Genomic DNA, 23,348 nt, shown 5'->3' with positions numbered 1-23,348 from the left:
GGTGTAAACCTAGTTTGATTGGAGTTTAAGTGTGTTTTACTCCACTGAAACTTTCATGTGGTTATCTCTGTGCTAATGAAATCATGAAGGCTCAAAATGATGGAAAAATGTGGCAAATTTCAGCCCATATGTACTTCAAGAACCTGTAAATCTTAAAATGATTTATGATTGTGATAATAGTCAAATTTAGCATGCCTTCCCTAATGAAGTGGAGATACCATCTAATTATTCTGAGAAGGTTTTTAGATTGATTTATTTGAATCAGTGTAAAGGAGACAAAGTAGGAGACTAACAACATAAATGTCCGCTGTATTTTTATTTGAAAGTCATATTTACAGTTGTTCTCCTCTTGCTCTCTCAAAGTGTGTGTCTTTGTGTCTTTGGCGTTGATTTTCCTCATTAAATAAGCCTCAAAGCCTCTGGACTTCTTTTATGCCTTAATGCTCTAAGCTGTAAGACAGACAGAACAAGGACTGATGGAGAGCAATAAAATGAGATCCTCACATTTTGAATCAGACCACCAGACTGAGAAGATAACACCTCCCACCTGCCAAATGCTGATAAATTCTGCAAGCAGCCCAATCCAACAGCCACATCATCAGGTAATCACATCGTTTAAAGGTGATGCATTTTGGAAAAAACAACCTACTGACACACAACTATTAATGACAGGATGATGCACCATCAAGCTGGTTGCCACCTGACCAGAGGAAACTAGCTTGATGTCGTTAGCCTTAAAAGGAAGTCTTGTTTGGTTAGGATAAAATTTTAAAATGATCATCTACAAGTTAACAAAGTCAGGAGAAAGATATGAAACCTCTTTTAATGTCACAGATGCAAAGACACAGTGAACAAGGAATAATACTTCTAATTTTATGTGCACTACACATTAAGAGATACATTCCAAAAACATTCACATAGGCCAAGTGAAAGACACTCGTTGCTACTTATTTCTTGTTATTTTAGCGATTAATTCAATTACGTTTTATTTTATATAACTCAGAATCATAAACACAATATTTTAGCTTTACACATTCAGTGGGTCTACTGTAATTTGATTGTGCAACCACAATTCCCTGCTCACAGCGGAAAATGCACAAAACCACATGTAAAAATGTAAGTAGAGAGAAGTATGTTAAGTATATAGATCGAACCACTTGTGTAGATCTAGAAATACTTCTAATTGTTTCTCATTGTCGCTTTTGTGTGGCAAAGGGACCCTTTGGTGGCCCAATTCTTGCTTTAAAGGGTCTCTATCCAAACTATGTCAGCAGAATGTCCCTCAGATTGACTGAGGGATCAATACTGTAGGGGTCAAAGAATTCTGGGTTTTTCTTTGTTAAAAATAGATTTTTACCAAAGTCCTTCTAAAGTCAAGCCAGTTGGCAGTCACCTTTAAACACATTCAGAGACTTTGAGTTCTATTTTGAAGTATTATCAAAATTAAATTTAATGTCACTAGTCATCTAGGCATAAAAATTAAAAAAATGTAGAATCATGCTTTTCACATGAAACTGTACTCTTACTTTTTATTTAGTTTTGGACTTTTGTTTTTGTATCAGACTGTTTATTTTCCATAGTGGCTTACAGCTGACTGTAACAGATGACTGACAGTACTAATGAAAAGATGCACAAAAGCCCTTTGTATTATTCGTGCGCATTTCACCACATTGAAAGACCTTTTTATCGTTTTATTTCGTTTATTAAACACACACTTGTGTGTGTCAGATTTTTGCTTGTATTAAAAGCCTCAACTTCAATTAACTAAGATGCATAACTAAGATCAAAGTGTGGTTTTAGGGTTTAAAGTGCAGTTCCACGTCGGCACACTGGATGGCGCGCTTTGAGCTTTAATTTAAATCTTCATTGATGCCATTGTAAAGTGCTGTAGGCGGTGCCTAAGAATAAGACGGACCCAGTGTGTATCCAATCAGATGCGAATATTGGGGAGCTGAGGTCTGCGATTGACCAATCGCTTTTTGAGAAACGTGTGAAGACCTCGGTTTGATTCACCCTCCTGTGTTACCGTAGACGCTTCGCTAGAAACGGCCCTCTTTTAAAGTTCCTGGGGGAAGAGTGGGGCGACCCGGACAAACCGAGGGGAAAAGGGCCAAGATCGAACTCAGGGGATAAATATTTACACAGATTTCAACACGGGAGGATTAATATTAAACCGGACACAAGGTTTGACGTGTTATCTATTTTCAGGTTTGATTATTTAGCTAACGTTTGCTCACTAGCCAAGGTTCAGTTTTGCTGCTGCTAGTTTATGATACTTAGCTAATAGCTACCTAGCTAGCAGAAGCTCGGTTAAGCTCATTGACTGTTTTTTGACATTGGTCGACTAGCAAGTGTGACTCATTCAGTGAATTACGACATTATAATTTGAGTAACTCTCAGCGTCCATTCCCCATCTTTCCCTCACAGAAATCTAAGGTGAGACACAGAAAACCATCGTCTTGAGCCCGAGAACGTCAGAAAATAAAGAAAATGGCGGAGCCGGACAAATTAAACATCGACTCTATAATTCAGCGTCTCTTGGAAGGTAAGGAGGATCAAATCCGCGTCACAGCCAAGTGTTTGTTATATTAGGGCATGTCTTGGTGGCAGTGAATTGTGTACATCATGTAGGTCAGCTGCAGTTAAAAGCGGACACAGTGTGTTGTAGTAGCCTACTTAAGATCGCTCTACTCTCAGGCTCGGTGGCTGGTTTTGGATCAGCGGTTGAAACCAAAACAACAGTGCTCTTTATAGATTGTTTAGCAAACCGTAAAGATTGGGGGTGCTGGTTTTTTGTTTTTTTTTATATAATTTTTAAATTTAGATGATTTGCTGTCGTGCTGTCTACAAAAGAAGGGAAACGCGTGACGTTATAGAGTGCTGTAGAATTGGAAAAGATGAGCATTACTCGCCTATTTATGCAAATTACGCATTCTGATGCGCTATTTGCGTAGGGATATTGTGCTTTTACCTGTGTTTTTTTTGTTTTGTTTTTTTCTTCTGAGTTTATGTAGGGGAAATGATCAGACTCGGTAGCCGTAGTGGACTATTTCCATTTTACGTGTTAATTCTCTTTGAGTAAGAGTAGTTTTATTGCTAATATATATATGCTTTAGTGATATATATCTATATCACTAAAGCACTTCTGGATGGATGCAAACTGCATTTCGTTGCCCTGTACCTGTGCATGTGCAATGACAATAAAGTTTAATTCTATTCTATTCTATTCTTTTGCAGTCAGCCCCTTCCCCACTAGAGTTGTTGAGTTATTCAGAACGAAATGCAGATTTTGGTTAGTTGGTTTCAGTTAGTTTCCAGATGGGGTTTTCTCATTGTTCACATTCTTTGTTTCAAAAATGTTTGGTTTTAGTGTCTTTTAGCTTTTTATTTTATTTTATTTTTTTTATATTTATTTTACTGTGGAGGTTATTTGTCAGGGATATTTTCAGAAGTTCAGAATGGATGTCAAAATTAAAAGGTATCTGGCTCACACTACGTGAACCAAAGGTTGTGATAACCAATTTGATCAAATTGTCAACGACTAAAAAATGAGGATATACCTTGTTTTTATTTCAGTTTGCTTAAATGTTTCTTTACAACTGGTTTTACTTTTGATTTTAGTTCTAGTTGATTATAATAACCTTGCTTCTCGCTGGCTTGGCTGGACTGTCTGAATTTTTGTTTTTTTGCAACTGCATTTTTGGAGTTCGTTTGTAGTCTGCTTCCCTGAGAGACTTGTTAATGAGCTGTACAAACAAAAATGCTCTGATTGGGACGTACTCCATGTACTCCATGTACTCCATGTACTCCATGTACTGGTTATTTAAACAGGTTAGGATGCCTCTGTACAAAAGACATGCACTTTAGGAGCAGACAGGTGCATACTACAAAGACTAGATGTTCTCAGGTCACGAAAGGTATGTGCAAGACAATCTGCAGATACACAAATATGAAGAATGTGCCTTTTTTTTTGTTGGCCAAGTATTTAAACTTTTGCCTTAGATCACATGTGAGGAAAAGGGCAACCAATAACTTGAATCAAGTTACAGCAACGACAACATATTTTCAAGGTAACATGAAGACCTGTGTCTCTTGTTTTTTGTTTTATAATCTAAAAGTGGTGTTGAAACAGAGTTTCAGCTGCCCTCAAATGGCATCAATAAGTCTGTCCTCCATTTCAGTGTAAAGTGAATTTCCACAGGTGTTTATAATTTCCTGGAATCAGGATTTGCCTTGTTTTATATTCATTTACATGGTCTTCGTATGTAATTATGCAGTGGTAAAACAGATTTGCATTTGGTATAAACATACCATGAAAGATACATTTAATGTTAGTCTGCAGTGGCAATAACTAGGCCTAATTTAGAAGTGCAGTTTTTTTTAGAAGCCTTGTAAAATATATTAGGGATGTTATGATACTTGGAAAAATTATAAATATAATTTATATAAAAATACAGATTATAAATGCCTGGAAAACTGTAATACTCAATAAAATGCTTAATACTGTTTTTGATACCATGAAGTTCGAACCATACAGACAGCCAAAACAAACAGACAGTGAGATAACTGTAGGGTGAGCGTGTATGGCAAATATTTCAAGATTGGGAATTTAAAAAAACAAAACAACAAAACCTATAATTTAGGTTGTCTGAGGTATCGCTGTACGTCCGAGGACTTGACAGCATATTTCTGTTGCTGAACAAATATAGCGGGTAAGGTCGGCTGACAGTTTCTTTTCTCTGTTTCAGTCTGCAAATTTAAGAGAACACAACATATTCAGACACACACAGTAATATCATCCTGTTAAATTAACATTGTTTATGTTATATGGGCTGGACTGATAACTTTTGCTGACTGGTTTCACATTAACATTATAATTTTGTTATTAGCTACACTAGCTAGCCACCACCTTAATGATAACCTAACATGATGCTATTGTGGCTATTTAGCACAGATTTTATGTTTGATACCCTTCCTGATGCAACTCTCCCATTTATTTAGGCTTGGGAATGGCACTTGGAGTACACTAGCTTGTGGACCCCTCGATTCTGGTTTTGTGTCCATTGAATACTGGCTAATATTAATGTATGCACTAGCCAGATTAACATTAATGACTGTCTGATAATGGAAACAAAACTGACCTCTTGAAATTTTTCAGTGTTTTTAAACATCAAGTACTGTTCAGCTGCTAGTGAGGGGAGGGGCTGTGTGTGCCCCTCTTCACCCTGCTGCCTTCTGGCAGGAGATAACGGAGCATTCGGGTCCTCACTGCCAGACTGCAAAACATTTTCTTACCCCACGACTCCCGAACACTCAGTGACTGGACTGGCACTAGGGCTGAACGATTATGGAAAATAATCTAATTGCGATTTTTTTGCCCCAATATTGCGATTGCGATGCGATATGCGATTATTTTTTAAGGTCTTTGTCTTCTGTATTATTAAACAAAGACAAGCAATACATCATATAGTATGGCCAATACTATATTACATTAATTTTAAACTGTTCTTTCCTGGAAGACAGACCTCTGTTATGATGACATGAGGTGAAGCATGAATTGATGACTGACATTTTTATTTAACTTCTTCAATCACAACAGTATATTTGAACATACACAATAGTTTATTTTTAGCTTACAAACATCTGAGCATAAAGTGCTGGCAAGGAACCCTGGTGTAAACATTAAAATGAAAGTCAGTACAATGTGCAGATTGCAGAAATATACATAAACAAAATCAGTGGCTTTACCACACTCAGTTTTTCGACATCTGTGAACTACTAGACAGTCATTCAATTAAAAAATAATATTAAATAAATAAAACTAATAAATAAAAAATACACACATCTTACTGATCTCTGCAGTCAGTAACATTACACATAAAGTGCAAACATAATAGCAATTGTATAAACACACACACAAACACGCCTTTAAAATTTAAAGGCGTGAAATTGGACAGTCTAGCCTTCTGATTAGCGTCACCGCTGTCTCGGTGGAGTTTAATAAACTCGGCCGTCTGCTTCTTGCTATCTAAAATATAACCAGACACTGGCGTAAATTCTCGACTGTCTCATACTTCTGTTTAATAAGTTTTCTGTTTGACGTTTAGTCAGCTGTGTGAAAACCAAGGAGGAACCCACCCGGGGGATTAATAAAGTTTTATTTTATCTAATCTAATAACTTTAATCTCAGCCAAACCGATTTACTCACAAACAAACAAAACACTGAAAAAAGCCCAACAATAACATTTTTAGGTTGTCTAAGTGACGTATATATTACGTTTAACCCGAGCAGCGAAACTCCGCGGTGATCTGAAAATGATGTGCCGGGAGTTGTGCCGCTCTCGGCCGCATCAGTAACCCTCGAGCTCCCGGCTAGCTGTCGAGCTGGTGGGTAGCAGACGCCTCTGAAAACGTCGAAGCACTTTTGCAAATATGGGATATCTTGATAAACCGAGCAGATATTTGATGTTTACACAACTACTTTCTCGCCTGAAAATATGTTAAAAGTTTATTTTGTGACCCAGAAAGATTAGTATGAGTAATTTTAAAACTTAGTAGCGGCCGCCATTGCTGGAAACTGGAGTTTGGCTGGGCCGCGCTATGAATTCTGGGATATGGTAGTAATTTGGACAGCCTTCGGCACGTCGCTGTGACGTAATCGGTCTACAAATGCGGCCTCAGGAGGATGCAGCCCATGAATTTGGACATGTCCAGAGTATAATCGCAGCCTTTGCGGTTAGAAAATTGCACTTGATCATGTCGCGATATTATCGCAAATGCGATATATCGTTCAGCCCTAACTGGGACACACACACACACACACACACGTCACTACCTCATGGACTAATCTGCACAATCACACGCACACTATTGTACATCAAGTTACTTTTTTCACAATGCTCAGTCTTTTGCACAACTTACTGTCATTGTTGCACTTCTGCGTGTTAGACTGTCTGTTTTGTGGTTGGGTTTTTTGTGCAATTTTTGCACACTTGCACTTTATGTAGTCCTTTGTTGATTGTCTGTTATATGTAGCAGCATGGTCTTGGAGAAATGTCTTGCTTCACTGTGTAGTGTTCCACTGCAAATGGTTGAAATGACATTGAAGCCACTTGACTTGAACTGGAGGAGCTAAAGATGGCACTGTGGTATCAATGCTCCTGCAAATGAGTATGTAATCCAAAAGTAATTTTTAGTGTTGATTAGCATCTGACAGTCTCTTAAAAAAACAACAAAAAAAAACAAACAACCATACACAAGACAGTGCCGCAGTGAGATACCATCACTGCTGATAAACAGTGCTCTGTGATAGACTCAAGGGCATCAGTGTAAACAGTATCACCATAATCAAACAGGGGCAAAGTTTTGGATAGTACAGTGAAAGTGAAACAACAGCTCCATAAAGAAAAATGTGTTTATAATTTAAAAAAAAAAAGTTTTGTCTTCCATTTGGGTTTTAAAAGTGAGTGTAGCATCCTGCCAGAGTCCTAAGTGTTTAACAATATTGTAACAAACTGTTTCAGTGTTATTACCATAAAAGGTCAGTACTGTTTGGGACTCCTTGCTGCATTTGCTCCACTGCTGCTTTTAAGCACAGTACAAACTGCTTACGTCACTTCTTTGTTTCTCAAAACAAGAATTGCATTAGTATTAAAATTTATTGAAGCTATGTTCTTACTGTAAAATATGTAGTTGTTGTAAACAAATGTATTGCAATTGCATCACAAAAATCCCGAGACATTCCTGAAGCAGATATGAAGTAAGCAATATTCTGTGTTTGCTCTACATGCTAACTGTCCTGGAAATGCTTGCTTTAAATCTAACTGCTCACTGACAAATTTGTCGTGGCTTTAAGTGTGTGCGAAATAAACAGGACTGTTTTATCTTCACATCCGCGCTGTGGTTGTGTAATAGGAGCCCAGAGGACATCAAACGGAAGAATAAATGTACTCAGACCCAGCGGTACAGTTCAAACTGCGGTTAGAAGAAACTAGGTTGTGACCTCCTGTAGTTGTCCTTGCATGTCAGTGCACTGGGCACAGCAATTATGAATTTTCCCATGTGAAACTGCTAAAATGGAAAAATCTTTTTGTTATTTTGTCACTGGAGCAACATTAGAAGTGTTGTTTAGATTTTCATTTGTGTAGTAAAGGCTACTTCATATATGTATATAAAAATAGGCTTTGCTGCTTTTATTTTAAGGCCCAAATGTGTTTTGTGGCTCCATGCACATAGAAAAGTTATTGACCTCTGATATAACCTAGCATGACAAATCACAAAATTACTTCAGGGTGCTTTATGGATGAGGTAAATCTCTCCCACACAGTGTGATTCATTGAAATTATGCCTTTAGGGGCCACCTGATAGCCGAGTGGTTGGAGGCCTTACCACAGGGGTATAAATGACGTCAGTAGTCAGTCTCCAGTTTGATTCCCAGCAGGTCGAACCTTCATTCTCCACCACTGCCTTCTGTCTCTCTCTACCACTGCAGCTTTCCAAAAGATGCAAAAAAAAAAAAAAGTTCTTTTGACCAGTAAATTGAGAAATAACATTTGGGATAGAGTTTTATCCCAGGATCACTGCTGTTAATAAATTTGACCTTAGCCCTCAGTTTGTTTACCTTCTTTAAATATAGGCCCTGCATGATCAGCCTAAGCTGAGCTGGTGGAGGTGATTGGGATTATGTACAAATATGCATGTGCAGTCAAAGTACCTCCCAGAGAGAGTGTGCTTTTGTGGGCCATGCTGGCTGCTGCTGCTGCTGCTGCTGGAGTGTTTTGTACATAGATTGTTGTACTTGGGCTGTGATAAGACTGTCTGCCAAACAGAGGAGAAGGCAAACACGCCTGATAATGGCTGTATTTATATCCACTTATGTAACTACCGTGACCTTTTTTATCCACATTGGTGAGGATAACCACTCGTAAGCTGATATTTGTATTCTCAGCGTTCTGTTAAAGGCGGCAGACTCCCACTGCAGGCACTACATCAAAAGGTTGAGAAATTATCCTCATGCTAGTTCAGTCTCCCATGTGGACAAGGAGGTATCCCTGCTCCATGCTGGCTATGTTTCAAGACCAAACCAATTAAATGTGTTTGGGTAGCAAGTAGTTTCAATTGGATTACTTGCGTAGGTCTAGAGCTAACTGAACTCTTAGCTTGTGCTTCTAGTAGCATGCGTAGCAAGTGTGGCATCACGTAAGCTAGGCCAGAACAGCCGGCATTGAGTGAGGCAGCGCTGGGGCGATTCAACTGTTGATTCCAGCACCCCTGACATCCCCTCAGCTTTCTGCTGTGCTCCATCTCTTTGTTTTCCGCTGCCTGACCAGTGTACTGGAAAGCCTTTTGTCTGCACCCCCTCATGATAAGCTTACTGTTGCCCACTGGCTTGTGTGGCTAACTTTGGAGTAAGCTCTGTCAGTGCTTAGCCTTCTGTAATCCAGGTTTAAAGTGGGAAGCAGCACTGCAGTATTTATATCTACTTTCACTGTTTTTAGTTGTCACTTCAGGACACTGCCATTATTCTCTGTCAGTCTGCTGATTTCTACTCTCTCCATCCCTTTTAAAAGTGTTCCGCAGCCACTGTTAAAACCTGGATTATTTTGATGTGAGATGGCCTTTAATTATGTCTCATGCTGTGTTTAGCAACACACAAGTAGTGGCATATCTTTGGAGGCTTATTCAAAGCCCATAAAGGATTTTTGAATTCTTTAAGTGTAGTTAATGTGGTACTGTAGTATGTTTATTTATGTTGGTCATTGTGTGGTGGTGTCTGCATCGCTTTTGGATCACAACTTACTGTTGGACCTGATAAACAATTAACAACAGCTACTTTTATTGAAAAGCAAAAAGTAGAGAAGTTTTCAAACAGGACTGCGTCTACACATTTCCTGTGTTATCAAAACAAGAAAAAGAACACTTACACTGGCAGAATACAAGCCATGTTATTAGCATGATGAGTAAGCGAGAGCTGTAGTAATAATCATCTGTATTAATAAATATTTGCCTTCCTCTGCTTTAAATATGACCGTGATAATAAGGGCATAACATGGCTGCTTGCTCTGATCTTCATCTTCTGTGTGTTGCTTTGTGGATAACAGGATTATTTTTAAAGGTTATGAATGAGCCTGCAAAAAGTGTTTGACAACTTTACTGTTACAGCTCAGCTGCTTCAGATTCACTAGTCAGTACTTCTTAAATGTTTGGTCTTACTAATGGCAGAGAAATGCACTTTAACCACAAGGGTATGTTCCAAGTTTAATGAAACAACATTTTTAATACGGAGATCAAATCATTAGCACTGCTCTGGTGTCATTAGAATGGCATTTCATTTAAATGCGGCTTTGTGAAGTTAAATTGACTGACATGGGGCATGTTTGAAGTGGGTTTTTGACGAATTGCTTAATGGTTAGGACATGAAATTGGGGTTTTTCCTGGCACGAAATGGCCATTTGGGGTGATGTAATCATACACAAATGCGCAACTGATCTTTGTTACCTTACTCAACAGAAGGTCATCATGTTGTTTGTGGTCATTCTGCTGATTTACCTTTCGTGGAAGGTCTTGTTTTTGATTAGCCTTGATGATCTTTTTTTTCTTTTTCTTTTTGTGTTCACTACAAAAAGCTCGTGAACATAGGGTGAGGGTAGGGATGCAGATTGACCGGTAAATTGAGAACTTCACTTTTATGCTCACCTCTCTTTTTTACCATGTGGACTGGTAGCATCTGCATCGCTGCAGCTGCAGCACCATTTGTTCTGTCAATCTCCCGCTCCCTTCACCCCCTCACTAGTGAACAAGATCAGAGATACTTGAGCTAAAACCTTTGATTGTATCTACATGCCATATTGAAATTCAAACTTCTTAAAAATAAACCAGCCTACAGCTTTTTTTTTTTTTTTTGTAATTGACAGATACAGTGAAGAAATGACAGGAAAGCAGAGGGAGAGAGAGACGGGGGAAGACATGCGGCAAGGGGCCGCGGCCCGCGGGTCAAACCTGGGCTGGCTGCTCTCAGCCGTACGGCACATGATCGCCTGCTCAATGCACCGAGCTAAACTGGCGCCCGGGTATCAGACTAAGTTAACAGTTTATCCGCATATTTTGATACAACTTCTGGAGGCTTGCTGCAGATTCTTCACGGTATAAAACAAATGGCGGTGGATGGAGCAGATATAAAGTTTACTCTTCTTCACGTTGGAGTTTGTTGATCGGGTGGTTTGATGAAGGACTCCTGCTAGCTTTTTTTCCCGGCAAAGGTTTTAAAGGTGATCACAGGAACAGCGCTCCTGTTTTGGACACTAGATACACGTTTTTGGGTTGTTTTTTTTTTTTCTTCTCACTCAGCCTGAGCTCACTGTCTCGGTAATGGCTCCGCCCCTTTGCTCTTCACTGTGTGTAAACAGACTCTGGCGCAGTGTTAAAACTCTGATAACATAACACAAAAGTGATGACGTTGCCAATGTTTTTTTGTTTTGTTTGGGGTTTTGTGTGTGTGTGTGAGGTTTTTTTTTTTTTTTTTTTTTTTATATAAATACTAGGGACTGTTTGACTCTGTATTCAATCGTTGCCCTTAAAGACGTTTGTATTGCAGGTCTGGGTGTAATGCTCACATTTACATCATTTGACACGTCAGCACACTACAGAGCCATGTGTTAATCGAAGCAAAGAATTTGTATCAGGAATTTTTTTATAATCGAATTATTCGAAATACTCGATGAATCGTTGCAGCGCTACAAGGAACAGTTTAAATATAATTACACAGTTTTGGCTGAGCTTGTTTTGAGGTTCATCAGCAGCAGGCATAGCCATCTCAAATGTTTAATATTGTCAGAGGAATCCAGTGTGAAAAGGGCTGCCCTGCATTGGTTCGCTCTTTTTGGTATGTAAAAGGGAAGTGTTTATCTCTGAGCCGTTGTACACCTGACAGCCATTAAATTAGAGAGAGCTCTGTTTACCTGCAGCTTGAATATAATTGTCACTCAGACTGTTGGAGGTAGTTGTTTCCATAAAGTATATTACTCTGTTCATTAGCCTGTGTAGAAATGTACTGGGTGGGAATGAGACTCCTCATTAGAAGGCTTATACAGTTTGTGTCAGGAGCTGCTTTGGCATCAAGCAGCACATGTACGAGCGGGGGTGTGATTGATTCTGTCGCCGATACAAACAAACCTGATTCCAAACTCCATCGCAAGCAGTCTTGTGTAAGTGTGCAGTGGACTGAATTGCAGATTAACATGGCATCACATCCACACCCTGCAGCTGGTGTGTCAGTGGACAAATATTTTGGTCTGAATCATTTCACACTGCCTGTGAGACTCCCAGATACTTTTTCCCCTCTTCCTGTGGCTGTCATTTACATCACACTCCTACCTTTTCTAGCATTAAAGCTGTGTTGGCGACTGTTTTATGTGATGTGGCTCCGACAGTTTGTCAGGAAAATTAGTTGGACTTGTTCAAGTCTTTATCATGACTGTGTGGTAAGTGTGAAAACACATGGCTGAACACACACTAGACAAACCTGCTGAATTCTTAACATCCCATCAGCAAAGGCTCTCTGTGACAGAAACTGAGTTTTTTGTTTTAAAAAATTTTTATTTTAAAAAAGACGCTAACCAGGATGGTCAAAAAATACACAATTTTTGGTCATAATTACTCAAGCTTTTTGTTTATCACATGGGCAAAAATAACAGGAAAACTGTTAGCACAGATTCTTTGTCTTAATTATATGCTTACTAATTGTTCCTAGAGCTGGGCGATATGAGATTTTTTCATATCACGATATGTTTTTTTCATTTCAGGCGATAACGATATCTATCACGATATGAGCCAAATAACTATATTTGTAAGATTTAAATGTGCCGTTGCTCACAAGTAAAATGTGAAATAATCAGAAGCTTGTTTTTATTTAAATATTTATTTCCCATAATAAGTTCAACAGGGTAGATGTACTTAAGGAACATGAGACTTTTTCAGATAAATAAAGGCAAATATTGCAAACTACACAAAAGGCAGCCGCTAAAGCGTTTAAGTTTCAAAATAGAACAAACGAAACAGACTAAATTGTCAATTCCACTTAGAAACAAAATATTAATTCTAAAAATAAATCTTAGTTTGTTTTACAGAAGAACAGAAAAAACTGACTAATTTTTGTCAATATCAAATAAACTGAGAACTAAAAGGAAATTCTCAATCTCTCCTTGTTGTATAGCTGAGCTTTTCAAACAGTTTTAACAGTTACTTTAGTCTGACAAAAGCCGAATGACGAATTAGCGCTTCCAGTCAGAGACTGAGGCTACGTCCACACGTACACGGGTATTTTTGAAAACGGAGATTTTCCGTTTTCGTTTTAGAAAATAATCCTGTCCACACATAAAGGCAGAAATGAAGGAAAACGCTGCTATGAACATGTCAAAGCAGCAGGTGGCGCTAGATTCCTAACCGTGCAGAAATGTTGGCCAATCAGAAGTCTAGAAGCCTCGGTGGGAAAAAGTAAACAAAGCTGGGGCATAGAAGCAGAACCGAGTCGTATGTGTGGAGGGACAGTAATTGTGTGTATATGTAAGCATTTAAACACTGCAGAGAGTAGAATTAACAGTAACAGTATTGTAGAAATTCATTTCACCGAAACAATAACGTGGCGCGCAGTGTGACGCATGCACCAGTTTATTGTATTTCCAGACTTGCTTTCGGCACAATTTACAGTGCACGCTACTCTGTTTTTTGTCAGACTTGAAATAGCCGAAATACCTTCACACTACGGAACTTCTATGGCTCTTCCGTTCGACAATCTCTCCGGCATTGGAACCATCATTTGTTTTCTCTTCGGTCACGCTCGGTTGATTTTTCTAGTCGGCACACTCATTTCCTCCATTACGCGCTGGCTCCATTACCTGCTGGCTGCTTCCCAAACAAACACACGTGCGGCTTGGCACTTGTGCTGTACGTAACAAGTGACGCGACGTGACACTGCGGCTGTGATTGGTTCGGCTCTGCGCTACTTGATTTGGATTGGCTGACCTTTTTTTTTTTTTTTTTTTTTTTTTTTTTTTAAGAGGACAAGAGCGGCGAGGTCTATCGCGATAGCTTAATTTCTCTATCGAGTAAAAGTTATATCGCGATACATATCGTTATCGTTCTATCGCCCAGCTCTAATTGTTCCTGAACATTTTCATATCCCATGGACTTGTTTTGAGCCCGTTTACATATAATCAGGATTCCTGCTAGTCATTAAAGTCTTACCTGGAAGATAAAAGTTAAAAATTAGGTTTTCAAAAGCCTTTTTTTTTTTTTTTTTTTTTTTCCTCACAAGATTGCTGTAAGTATTAAATTTGCAGATGCTCAACAATTTGATCCATTTGTTATCATGCATATCTATCATCTCTTACTATCTAGAACAACATGCTAACCTAATGGCATAATTACAGATGTCTTTTACTGGCTTGTTACCAGTTTGACACCACAGGCTGAGTGTAGATGTTGTCGCTACCGCTTTAATTGTGGCTCACTTTGTTGGCCATAAAAGTTACTCCCTATGCCTTAATTCAGCTTTAAGGGTACCTTTATAAAACAAATCCGGTTACCCGTACGGATCAGGAAGCCAAGTGTGCAGTGTTTGACATAACTGACCATGACCTGATAGGCTGAGGACAGTTTAAACAAAGTTGGTGGGGCAAGTTAAGTCACCTGCTGGCCTGTTCGGACCACTGACAGTTTTCACCGACCACTACTACGGTACTTATGAGTTGATCTGTGAAGTAAACCGGTTTAAGCAACACTCACTAATTAATATCAATGTTTTTTTTTTGTTTTGTTTTCTTCCTCTTCTTGCCCTCGGTAACATGTTGTTATGTGCTGAACAGAACATTTCATAGTGGTGTGGAAAATGCAGCAGGAAGGTGACTGCTGCAGGACCCCACAGTGCAAGCATTTCACACATTTTCTGCTAAGAACAGATTAGGGTTTAATAAAAAGTGCAAAATTAAGCACAATTATTACAATTTTTTTTTCTCCACACAACAAGGTTGAAGTTGAAAAAAGCATCAGATGTCATAGTTTCTGGTTAAGCTAGCTAATCCGCTTTGATACAGTAAGCAGCAAAGACAGTGGTGCCACTTAGACTTTGAACACTGGTGGAGTGAAAGAAAATGTTTTCTTGGAAACATTTGTGGGGAAAGAAGCAAGAGCACTTTATCATTATGCCTGTTTAGTGAGATTAAAGGTGAAGAAAAGCTGTCTTGTGGGCTCCTCCCATCCACTGGAGGTTTGCTTTATGTTATGACAAAGCTAAAGAATTAAGAACAAGTTTTAAAAGGTGTGTGCAGATGAGCAGCTTGTTTCATTTTCCACCATGGTTAATTTTGGCACATTTTTCAGTTTAACTTTGCTTCATGTTGCAGCCTGTAGCAATGTGTCTACTCATATATTAAAAACGTAAAACACACTGATGTGGAAGGTCATCACAGGCCAGGCTTGTCATGCATGCACTGGTGGAAGCTCTGAGCAGTAATTGTTAAAGCCACAAACCATAGTCACGTCTTCAAATTCCTTGTTTTGTCTTAAAATTAGTCCAAAGTTCACTGCAGTCATTTGTTTATAAAGAAAACCATGTAGCACAGTTTCAGGGATTAACACATGGCTGGTTAGTTTAGTCGTTCTTTTAAACCTGGAATATAATTTGTTGTTGTTGTTTTGTTTAATACTTTTTGTTAAGATGCATCTGATTTAATTTGGTGTGTGTGTGTGTGTGTGTGTGTGTGTGTTAACCTGGTAGAGGGCCCTTGATTATGTTTATGATACAGCCTGTGTCGTTGCTTTTTTTTTTTTGCTTTTTTTTTTTTTTTTTGAGACATTGGTTTTACAGCCAGTAGTGTGCCAATCGTTGCTTCTTCACTGTGCATATTTACAGTCCTAATGAAGTGTTTGCTATCTCTTTGCTGCAGCCACATTAGCGAGAAGGGGAAGTGGGTTTCACGTCCTCTAGCTTTGGTTTGAACTGCAGCCTAAGCAGAAACACATGCTTTTCGAGGTTGTGCATATCTAGCAATTTTCCACTGATCAGGTTTTCTCAGACGCTGCCTCTCGTTGCATACTTCACAAGCTCATGTTGTGGTGTTATGTTTTGGTAAGCATTTAAAAGTGTGTCTTGTGTTAGTACCGTGTTATTTCCAAAATCTGTAGTGTATTATTACCTCAAAATGATGTGTCTACCTGCTAAAGTGTCTGTTGGACTGGTCTGCTAACAGAATTTGTCAGCAGTTGGTTGGTGGGAGGTGTTAATTTTCCAATCTGGTGGTCTGGTTCAAAATCTGAGGATCACGTTTTGATTGTTTTACGTCAGTCTTCATTCAGTCTTATTTACAGATCTCTTCTCTTTGCGGTGTTGCTGAATCTCTTAAATTTCTCATCCCTGTGTGTGTTTTTTTTTTTTTTTTTTTTTTTTTTTAACCCCCTCTTTAGTCAAAGGATCTCGGCCAGGGAAGAACGTCCAGCTGACCGAGAATGAGATCCGTGGCCTCTGCCTCAAATCTCGTGAAATCTTCCTGAGCCAGCCGATCCTGCTTGAACTGGAGGCTCCCCTGAAAATCTGTGGTGAGTTTTAATTAACCAAAGGGGTTGGTGAGTTTCACAGGACAAAGAGATGATGTGGGTCTCAGAGGATGCACTTCAGGCGCACTCTGGCGCAGGAGAAGACGGTCATTATGAGAGGGTTTTCTCCTTGTTTGCTTGTCTGTAATTAACGCTTTTATCAGCTGATAAGCGTGGGCTGTTCTGGCAGAAGCAGTGAAAGCATGTTGTTTTTAAATTGCACATCTCTGCTGCCCCCTGCAGGTGATGTCCATGGTCAGTACTATGATCTGCTCCGGCTCTTTGAATATGGAGGGTTCCCCCCAGAAAGCAACTACCTGTTCCTGGGTGACTACGTCGACAGAGGAAAGCAGTCACTGGAGACCATCTGCCTGCTTCTAGCCTATAAGATTAAATACCCAGAGAACTTTTTCCTGCTGCGTGGCAACCATGAATGCGCCTCTATTAATCGAATCTATGGCTTTTATGATGAGTGTAAGTACAAAAGAGGCTTCTAAAAGGAAACCAAGGCAAATTTGCAACTTTAAATCTTGCATTAATTTTTTTTTTTTTTTTGTTTGTTTTTTTTTTTTGGGGGGGTGGGGTGGGGGGGGTAGGTAAGCGACGGTATAACATTAAATTGTGGAAGACCTTCACAGACTGCTTCAATTGTTTACCTGTGGCTGCCATTGTAGATGAGAAAATCTTCTGCTGTCATGGAGGTGGGCCTTGTTAATACGTGACTTTACGAAGCCTAAACCATTTGATCCAAGAAGCAAATGTTGGCACATATTTATGTATTTTTCAAAAATGTTTCCTCTCTCAGGCCTCTCTCCTGATCTCCAGTCAATGGAGCAGATCCGCAGAGTTATGCGACCCACAGACGTGCCTGACCAGGGTTTGTTGTGCGACCTGCTGTGGGCTGACCCAGACAAAGATGTGCTCGGCTGGGGTGAAAACGACCGTGGAGTCTCCTTCACATTCGGTGCAGATGTGGTGGCCAAATTTTTGCACAAACATGACATGGACCTAATATGCAGGGCGCATCAGGTAATGTTTACTAAATTCATCTTTGTATAGTACATTTCAGACTCATTGACTGAAGAAGTGTTCCCTTAATTCTTATTAATCACGATGCATTGTGTGGCTGTGTTTTAATAGGACTAATCAGAGGCATTTGTAGTGTTTTTCTTACCATATTTAAAAAAAATTTAAATGTCTTCAGAAAATGGGACGTGAACTGTAGATTATGAAGATGCATTAGCTAACTTCAAAGCTGTGACAAAAACATCTAAAACACAAACAAAAATAAGCCCCAGACCAAACAAACACTGGTGGAAATACTTATAAAGAAAACTGTGAGGGTGTTTCAATGTAGGTATGATATATTCTATTTTTTAACAATGCCTGAGTGACATAACATTAAACTATAGATCTGATTCTTGAATGGCACTAGCCTCTATTTTTTGTTTAATTTTTTTTTTTTAATATGTAACATTGATGGTTTCCTTTTGGTCTTCAGGTGGTTGAAGATGGTTACGAGTTTTTTGCAAAGAGGCAGCTCGTCACTCTGTTCTCCGCTCCCAACTACTGTGGAGAGTTTGACAACGCTGGTGCCATGATGAGTGTGGATGAGACGCTCATGTGCTCCTTCCAGGTGTGGAGAACAGAACTAATAACTTTTCGGAAAACAAATTTGTTTCGTTTAGTAGTTTCACACTAAAATGATACAATATATGGCTCGCATATGTAGTGATGGTAGAATTTTAATTGTAATTAACTATAAAATTAGAGTTCACTGTGTGTGTCTGTCGATCTAATTGATTACTTCTTTGTCCATCTCACAGATTCTGAAGCCAGCAGATAAGAAATTATATCCTTACGGTGCTGGGGGAGGAATGGGATCAGGGAGGCCGGTCACCCCTCCGCGAAATTCAGCCAAGGCCGCCAAGGCCAAGAAATAACACCCACTGGGTCCACTTCCCACAACCTGCCACCCCCTGTTGGCCCAATGCTTCTTTTTTGTTGTTGTTTTATTTCTCCTCCTCTACCTCCCAAACCTTTTGTCTCCCTTGTCACCAAACGGCAACAAAGAAACCAACTGTCCAGGGTTCAATCATGTTTTTTCTCACTAAAACTATTTTTAACTGTTCGTTTGGTTGACTGGTTGAATTTTGCGTGAATGAGTGTGTTTAAAAAAAAAAAAAAAAAAAGTGAATGATGCAGAGGGAGCTTCTGTGTTCTGTACGTATGTTTTCTGCCTCCTCCTGTGTCCTGCGTTTGGTTTTCCTGTCATTTTGTAGAGGTGGGCTCTGCCCATCCTTCATATAAGCTCAAACCTTGCAGAGGAGGAGTAAAAAAGGGGTGGGGGGGTGGCTTAGCTGTTTACAGTAAGGCCTGCACTGTTTGATGTTAAACACAAGCTTTTGTACATCCTGTCTCTGAGGTCCGTGTATCTCTGTGTTATGTGATGGGTCGGGAGGGGGGTGCTGGGTTTTTGGGGATCAAGTTGCACGGTCATACGGTAACAGCACATACCACACACTGGGTGCACGGGTGGATATATGTGCAGGTGAGTCCTCGAATGAAATGGATTCACAATAATATATATATATATATTTTTTTTTTCTTTCCTCTTCCATTTTTGAAAACCAATGATTTCAGTCATGGATGTGAAATAGTTTTTTTTTTGTTTTGTTTTTTTTTTTCTCTTCCTCTTTTCTCTGTAGATAAATGAAACCAATGTGGTTTTTCTTTTTCTTTTTCTCGTTTTTAGTTCACTGAAGTTGAATAAAAAATAACCATTTATTTGAGGCATGCCATCATGTTGATCACTTTGCCATTGCTTTATGTTTGTCACGCATAATGGCTGCTTTTCTTTTCGTTTTTTTTTTCTCTCTGTGGTACCTTGAATTGACAGGCGGTGTTTTATAAGCGAGACTTTCAAAGCGTAGAAGCTAGGATGTGTAAGTTTGGGTTAGTTTAACACCTAGTGGAAACAAAGTGGCATTTACACATAAGTGGAAAAATCGTGAACAAATGAACAACACAAATCTGGTTGAGCCAGACGTTGCTGTTTTTATCAAATAAAATCCTAAATGTTTATTTTTTTCTAATGATTGTTGGCTTCTGATGCAGCTAATGATTATTTTTGCAAGGCTGAGAGGACCAGGAAGGTAAATGACATCACCACGTGCAGTTAACATGTTGCACAAATAGGCGCCACTGACACTGCATCTGTATTGAACTTTGCACACGATACTTAAGATGCCTGCTGAGGAGATGAGAGATTTTTTTTTTTTTCCCCCCCCACATTTTCACTCATTAAAAGCAACAAAAAAAAAAAAAGCAAAACATAAAAACAAATGGAGACGAGATGGTGATTCATTCACTCTGACCTTTCAAAATGCTCCAGCTGAGACCACTTCACTCTTTGTTTTCTATGATGAAACGAAGAGTGGGTTTATTTAAATGTAAAAACCCACACTGAATGGGGGTGCAAGCAAGTTTAGCTCGTGTTTTGCCAGTTTTAACACTGATATTTGAGAAGATAAATAAATCCAAGGGGGGCTGGATTATATTAAAGATAATCATGTGCAGTGAACTCTCAGTGAATCCAGCGTGAGGCTGAGCAGCTAATGCTGTGTGGCAGCGAGGTAGATGATTATCTACGCTTCTTAGATCGCTTTTTGTAAAATATGTTGCCCAGATTGTGGAATTACTTTAATTGCTTGAGTGCAATCATTGCTTTGAGCACGTTCAGAATTTCTTCTCACTGAAAATTAAAAAAAGAGTCATAGACAAGAGTTGAGCATATGCTACTGGGTATTATTCAAGTGTACCACCTGCTGCCCCTCTTATGTGATCACCTTGACTTGATTCAGATTCCAGATTCATGAATTTTTAATGAGAACCATCTCTGTTACCTCCTAATGTTAGAGCTGGTCCAACCCCCACCCCCTCCGTGGCAAACAGGGTGTTCCCAGTGAAAGCGGGCCATAGTTCAGCGCAGGCTGTTGTAAACTGCTGGAGAAATCTCCCTGCAGTGTTTCAGGGTGTCTTACTGCCCTTTTCTGAAACTTTTTTCTTTTTTTGCCCCGTTGCATCATTGGTCGGTCTGATTTCATTCATCTGTCCTTGCATTCTCATGTACACAAACAGTCACAGTCATCCCAGCCCCACTGCGATTTCTATCAAACCCACGTGGCTGTTAGAAAGCCGTGCGTGATGGCTTTTTAACAGGGGACAGACAGTGGGACTCTTAACTGCAGCGGATAGTGCAGAAAAAGGCTGGTGGGGGGAGCATCATTAGATTTCATCGTGTGCTCATGTCTGATTCACATTGAGTAATTTCAACTCAGGAAGTGAAATTTAAATATATTCAAATAAAATGATATGATTCATGTACTGAGAAAAATCCAAGCTTAGATGCCATTATTGCAGAATATGTGTACGTGTGAGTGATTTCAGTTTGTGGTCATATTTCAAAGTGGCTAAATGAAGCTCGGGCTTGGCATGCTGGTGAATGGTGCATGGTGGGTGGGTGGGGAAGCTGATATGATTTACAAAGATATCTGAAAATGTATGGAAATTTGTGATATTATAGGATAACAAAGGGTTTATACAAGGCTTGAGGCTATCTCCACAACAGTAAGTGGCTACTGTAAAACGGTCCAGTAAAGGCCACTTTCACTCCCATTTCATAGCTGTACAAACGCTTATGACTTTTTAAATTGCTTCGCTATATTTACAGTTGTTACCTCTAAGAATCGGCGCTTTCATCGCTTTTTCTCTCAGTCTTGGTTTTTATTGACAAATTTAACCCCAGATACTGCAAAGCTTCTTAGTCTAGGATTTTTTTAATCAATCAGGGATGTTTTGCACCATGCACTGTCGCTGGGTAGAAATAAAATCATTAGATTGTTACGATTAAGATAACAAGACAACGGATATAAATAGTATTTTTATTTGTATTTCATTTGTTTTCAAGTCGACCACGATTTGTCTCTGTTTAAAGGTAGAAATAAAATGGAATTTATACACTTGTGTCTGGTTTTCTTTTCATCTTCAATTGTTACTAAAAGCTTTCTGCAGGAAGACCAAAAGCAGCTTCGTTCGAGGGGAGCGAGAGCGTAATTTTTCCACGTCTTTCCTGCCTCAAGGCTGTTTTGCTTTATTTCTTTTGCGGGGGCTGCCTGTATTGTCTGTCAAACATTTGGAGGATGAGTCAGTGGCACGGTTAGCCCATTTATCCCCCTGGATGTGCATTTACTTATTCATCTGACTTCAGCTGGCTCAGACGGCACCGAGAGATGCTTTACAAAATCAAAAGGAGTGTGACAAGTGATCGTGTTGGGCGTGAACTGGATGATTTTGAAAAAAGTGAAATGAAATCATGTTGCCAGCCTCTTCTTTCCTCTTTTATTACAGTTGGATTCACACCCCCTCTTATTTTTAGAAATCACTATAATGAGGACCAAGCCTAAGCTAAAACTGACAAATGGTGCCTTTTGGTATTTTGTTGATCACAGTGCAATCTGTGACTGCATGTAGGCTGACGGGTTTCACGTTAATGCTTTCCTTCACCACACTAACAGGACGACATCGGACACACACGTTCATATTTCAATTTCAGTGGAAATGGGTTCAGTGAAATCATGCTTATTTTAAGATTGAGTTTTTCTAACATGCAGCAGTGGTTCAAAGGTATCAAAAGTAATCATTTTAATTAACAAAAAAATGAATGTAAGTCGAGATATTGATGGTAGGTAGTTGCACAGTTTAGTTTGAATTAAATAAACAGGAAACAAAACACGTGATGTGATTGGAAGGTTGTAACGCTCTGCCTTCTAACCATAAATTGACAAAAATTCACCCATTTAAAGATTAAAAACACAGACATCAGGTAAATTTTAGAGTTTTGACTCCAAATTTTACCTCAGTGAGGTGTGTGTGTGTGTGTGTGTGTGTGTGTGTGTGTGTGTGTGCGCGCGCTCTGTGGGTTTCTAATCAAATGCCTGTTCAATGTTTCTTTCCACACTCATTTTATACATGCAAACTGTATATTAGGTGGCTTATTTCTCAATGCAGGCTAATGTCTCGCGAAATATGGGGCAAAGAGGATGCTTGTGTGGGACAATCTAGGACACTGAGAGGTACATTTAGATATGCAGTATACAGCGTATGTGCCCATGAATATCAAAAATAATGTATCAGAACTGAATGCATTTTTTTCTAACTCCATCACTTGATAAATGTTCATAAATGAAAGCTGTTTATTTTTAGGGTTTCTGGAACTCCTGTTTCCCTGTTAGTGCTTTTTTTTTTTTTAGTTATTTATCTGGTTATATTCCTTTGGTTTCATTAGGGATGTAGCTGCAGCTCTGCACATTCGCTGCATGTTCTTATTTATTTGTGGGAGTCAAGTGTGTTGACTCTTATAAACTACAGTCAATAGAAACTGCCAGAATATTTGGGTTAGAAGAACAAGAAGTCACAATTTTGTGCAGTTGCCTCTCTAATGAGGAAGTTGTCATACCAAACAGCAGCATTGTATGCTCTTGCGTGCAGATTTATTAATAATAAAATATAGAAAATAAACACAAGCTTGGACAGCGTAAACAAACAGTGGGAGCATTTATGGCCCCTGCAGTGTATTATTTTATGTCTTGTGGCCATAAAAACACTTCCTTCCATCAGTTTGTCAGTCTAATACTACAAATTCTCATTGTTTTCCAGGGACATGCCCATTTGTGTAGCAGCGATAACAGGAAGCTGTCAGG

General features: G+C 39.2%; 1 protein-coding gene across 1 annotated transcript; it reads left to right on the top strand.

Annotated features, from left to right (window-relative positions):
* The first annotated feature begins 1,999 nt into the window (after positions 1-1,999).
* ppp1caa (protein phosphatase 1, catalytic subunit, alpha isozyme a) lies at positions 2,000-21,608 on the top strand. The gene is made up of 8 exons (XM_082531927.1): positions 2,000-2,184; positions 2,428-2,545; positions 16,459-16,590; positions 16,831-17,061; positions 17,184-17,288; positions 17,393-17,616; positions 18,089-18,223; positions 18,414-21,608. Exons 2-8 carry the CDS (start codon positions 2,491-2,493, stop codon positions 18,528-18,530), a joined length of 999 nt encoding a protein of 332 aa, XP_082388053.1. The 5' UTR covers positions 2,000-2,184; positions 2,428-2,490; the 3' UTR covers positions 18,531-21,608.
* The last annotated feature ends 1,740 nt before the right edge of the window (positions 21,609-23,348 follow it).

This window comes from Aulonocara stuartgranti, assembly GCF_965226115.1.
Source record: "Aulonocara stuartgranti genome assembly, chromosome: 4".
Taxonomy (NCBI): Eukaryota; Metazoa; Chordata; class Actinopteri; order Cichliformes; family Cichlidae; genus Aulonocara; species Aulonocara stuartgranti.
The sequence above is the reverse complement of the archived record's forward strand: the minus strand, read 5'-3'. Positions and strand labels throughout refer to the sequence as shown.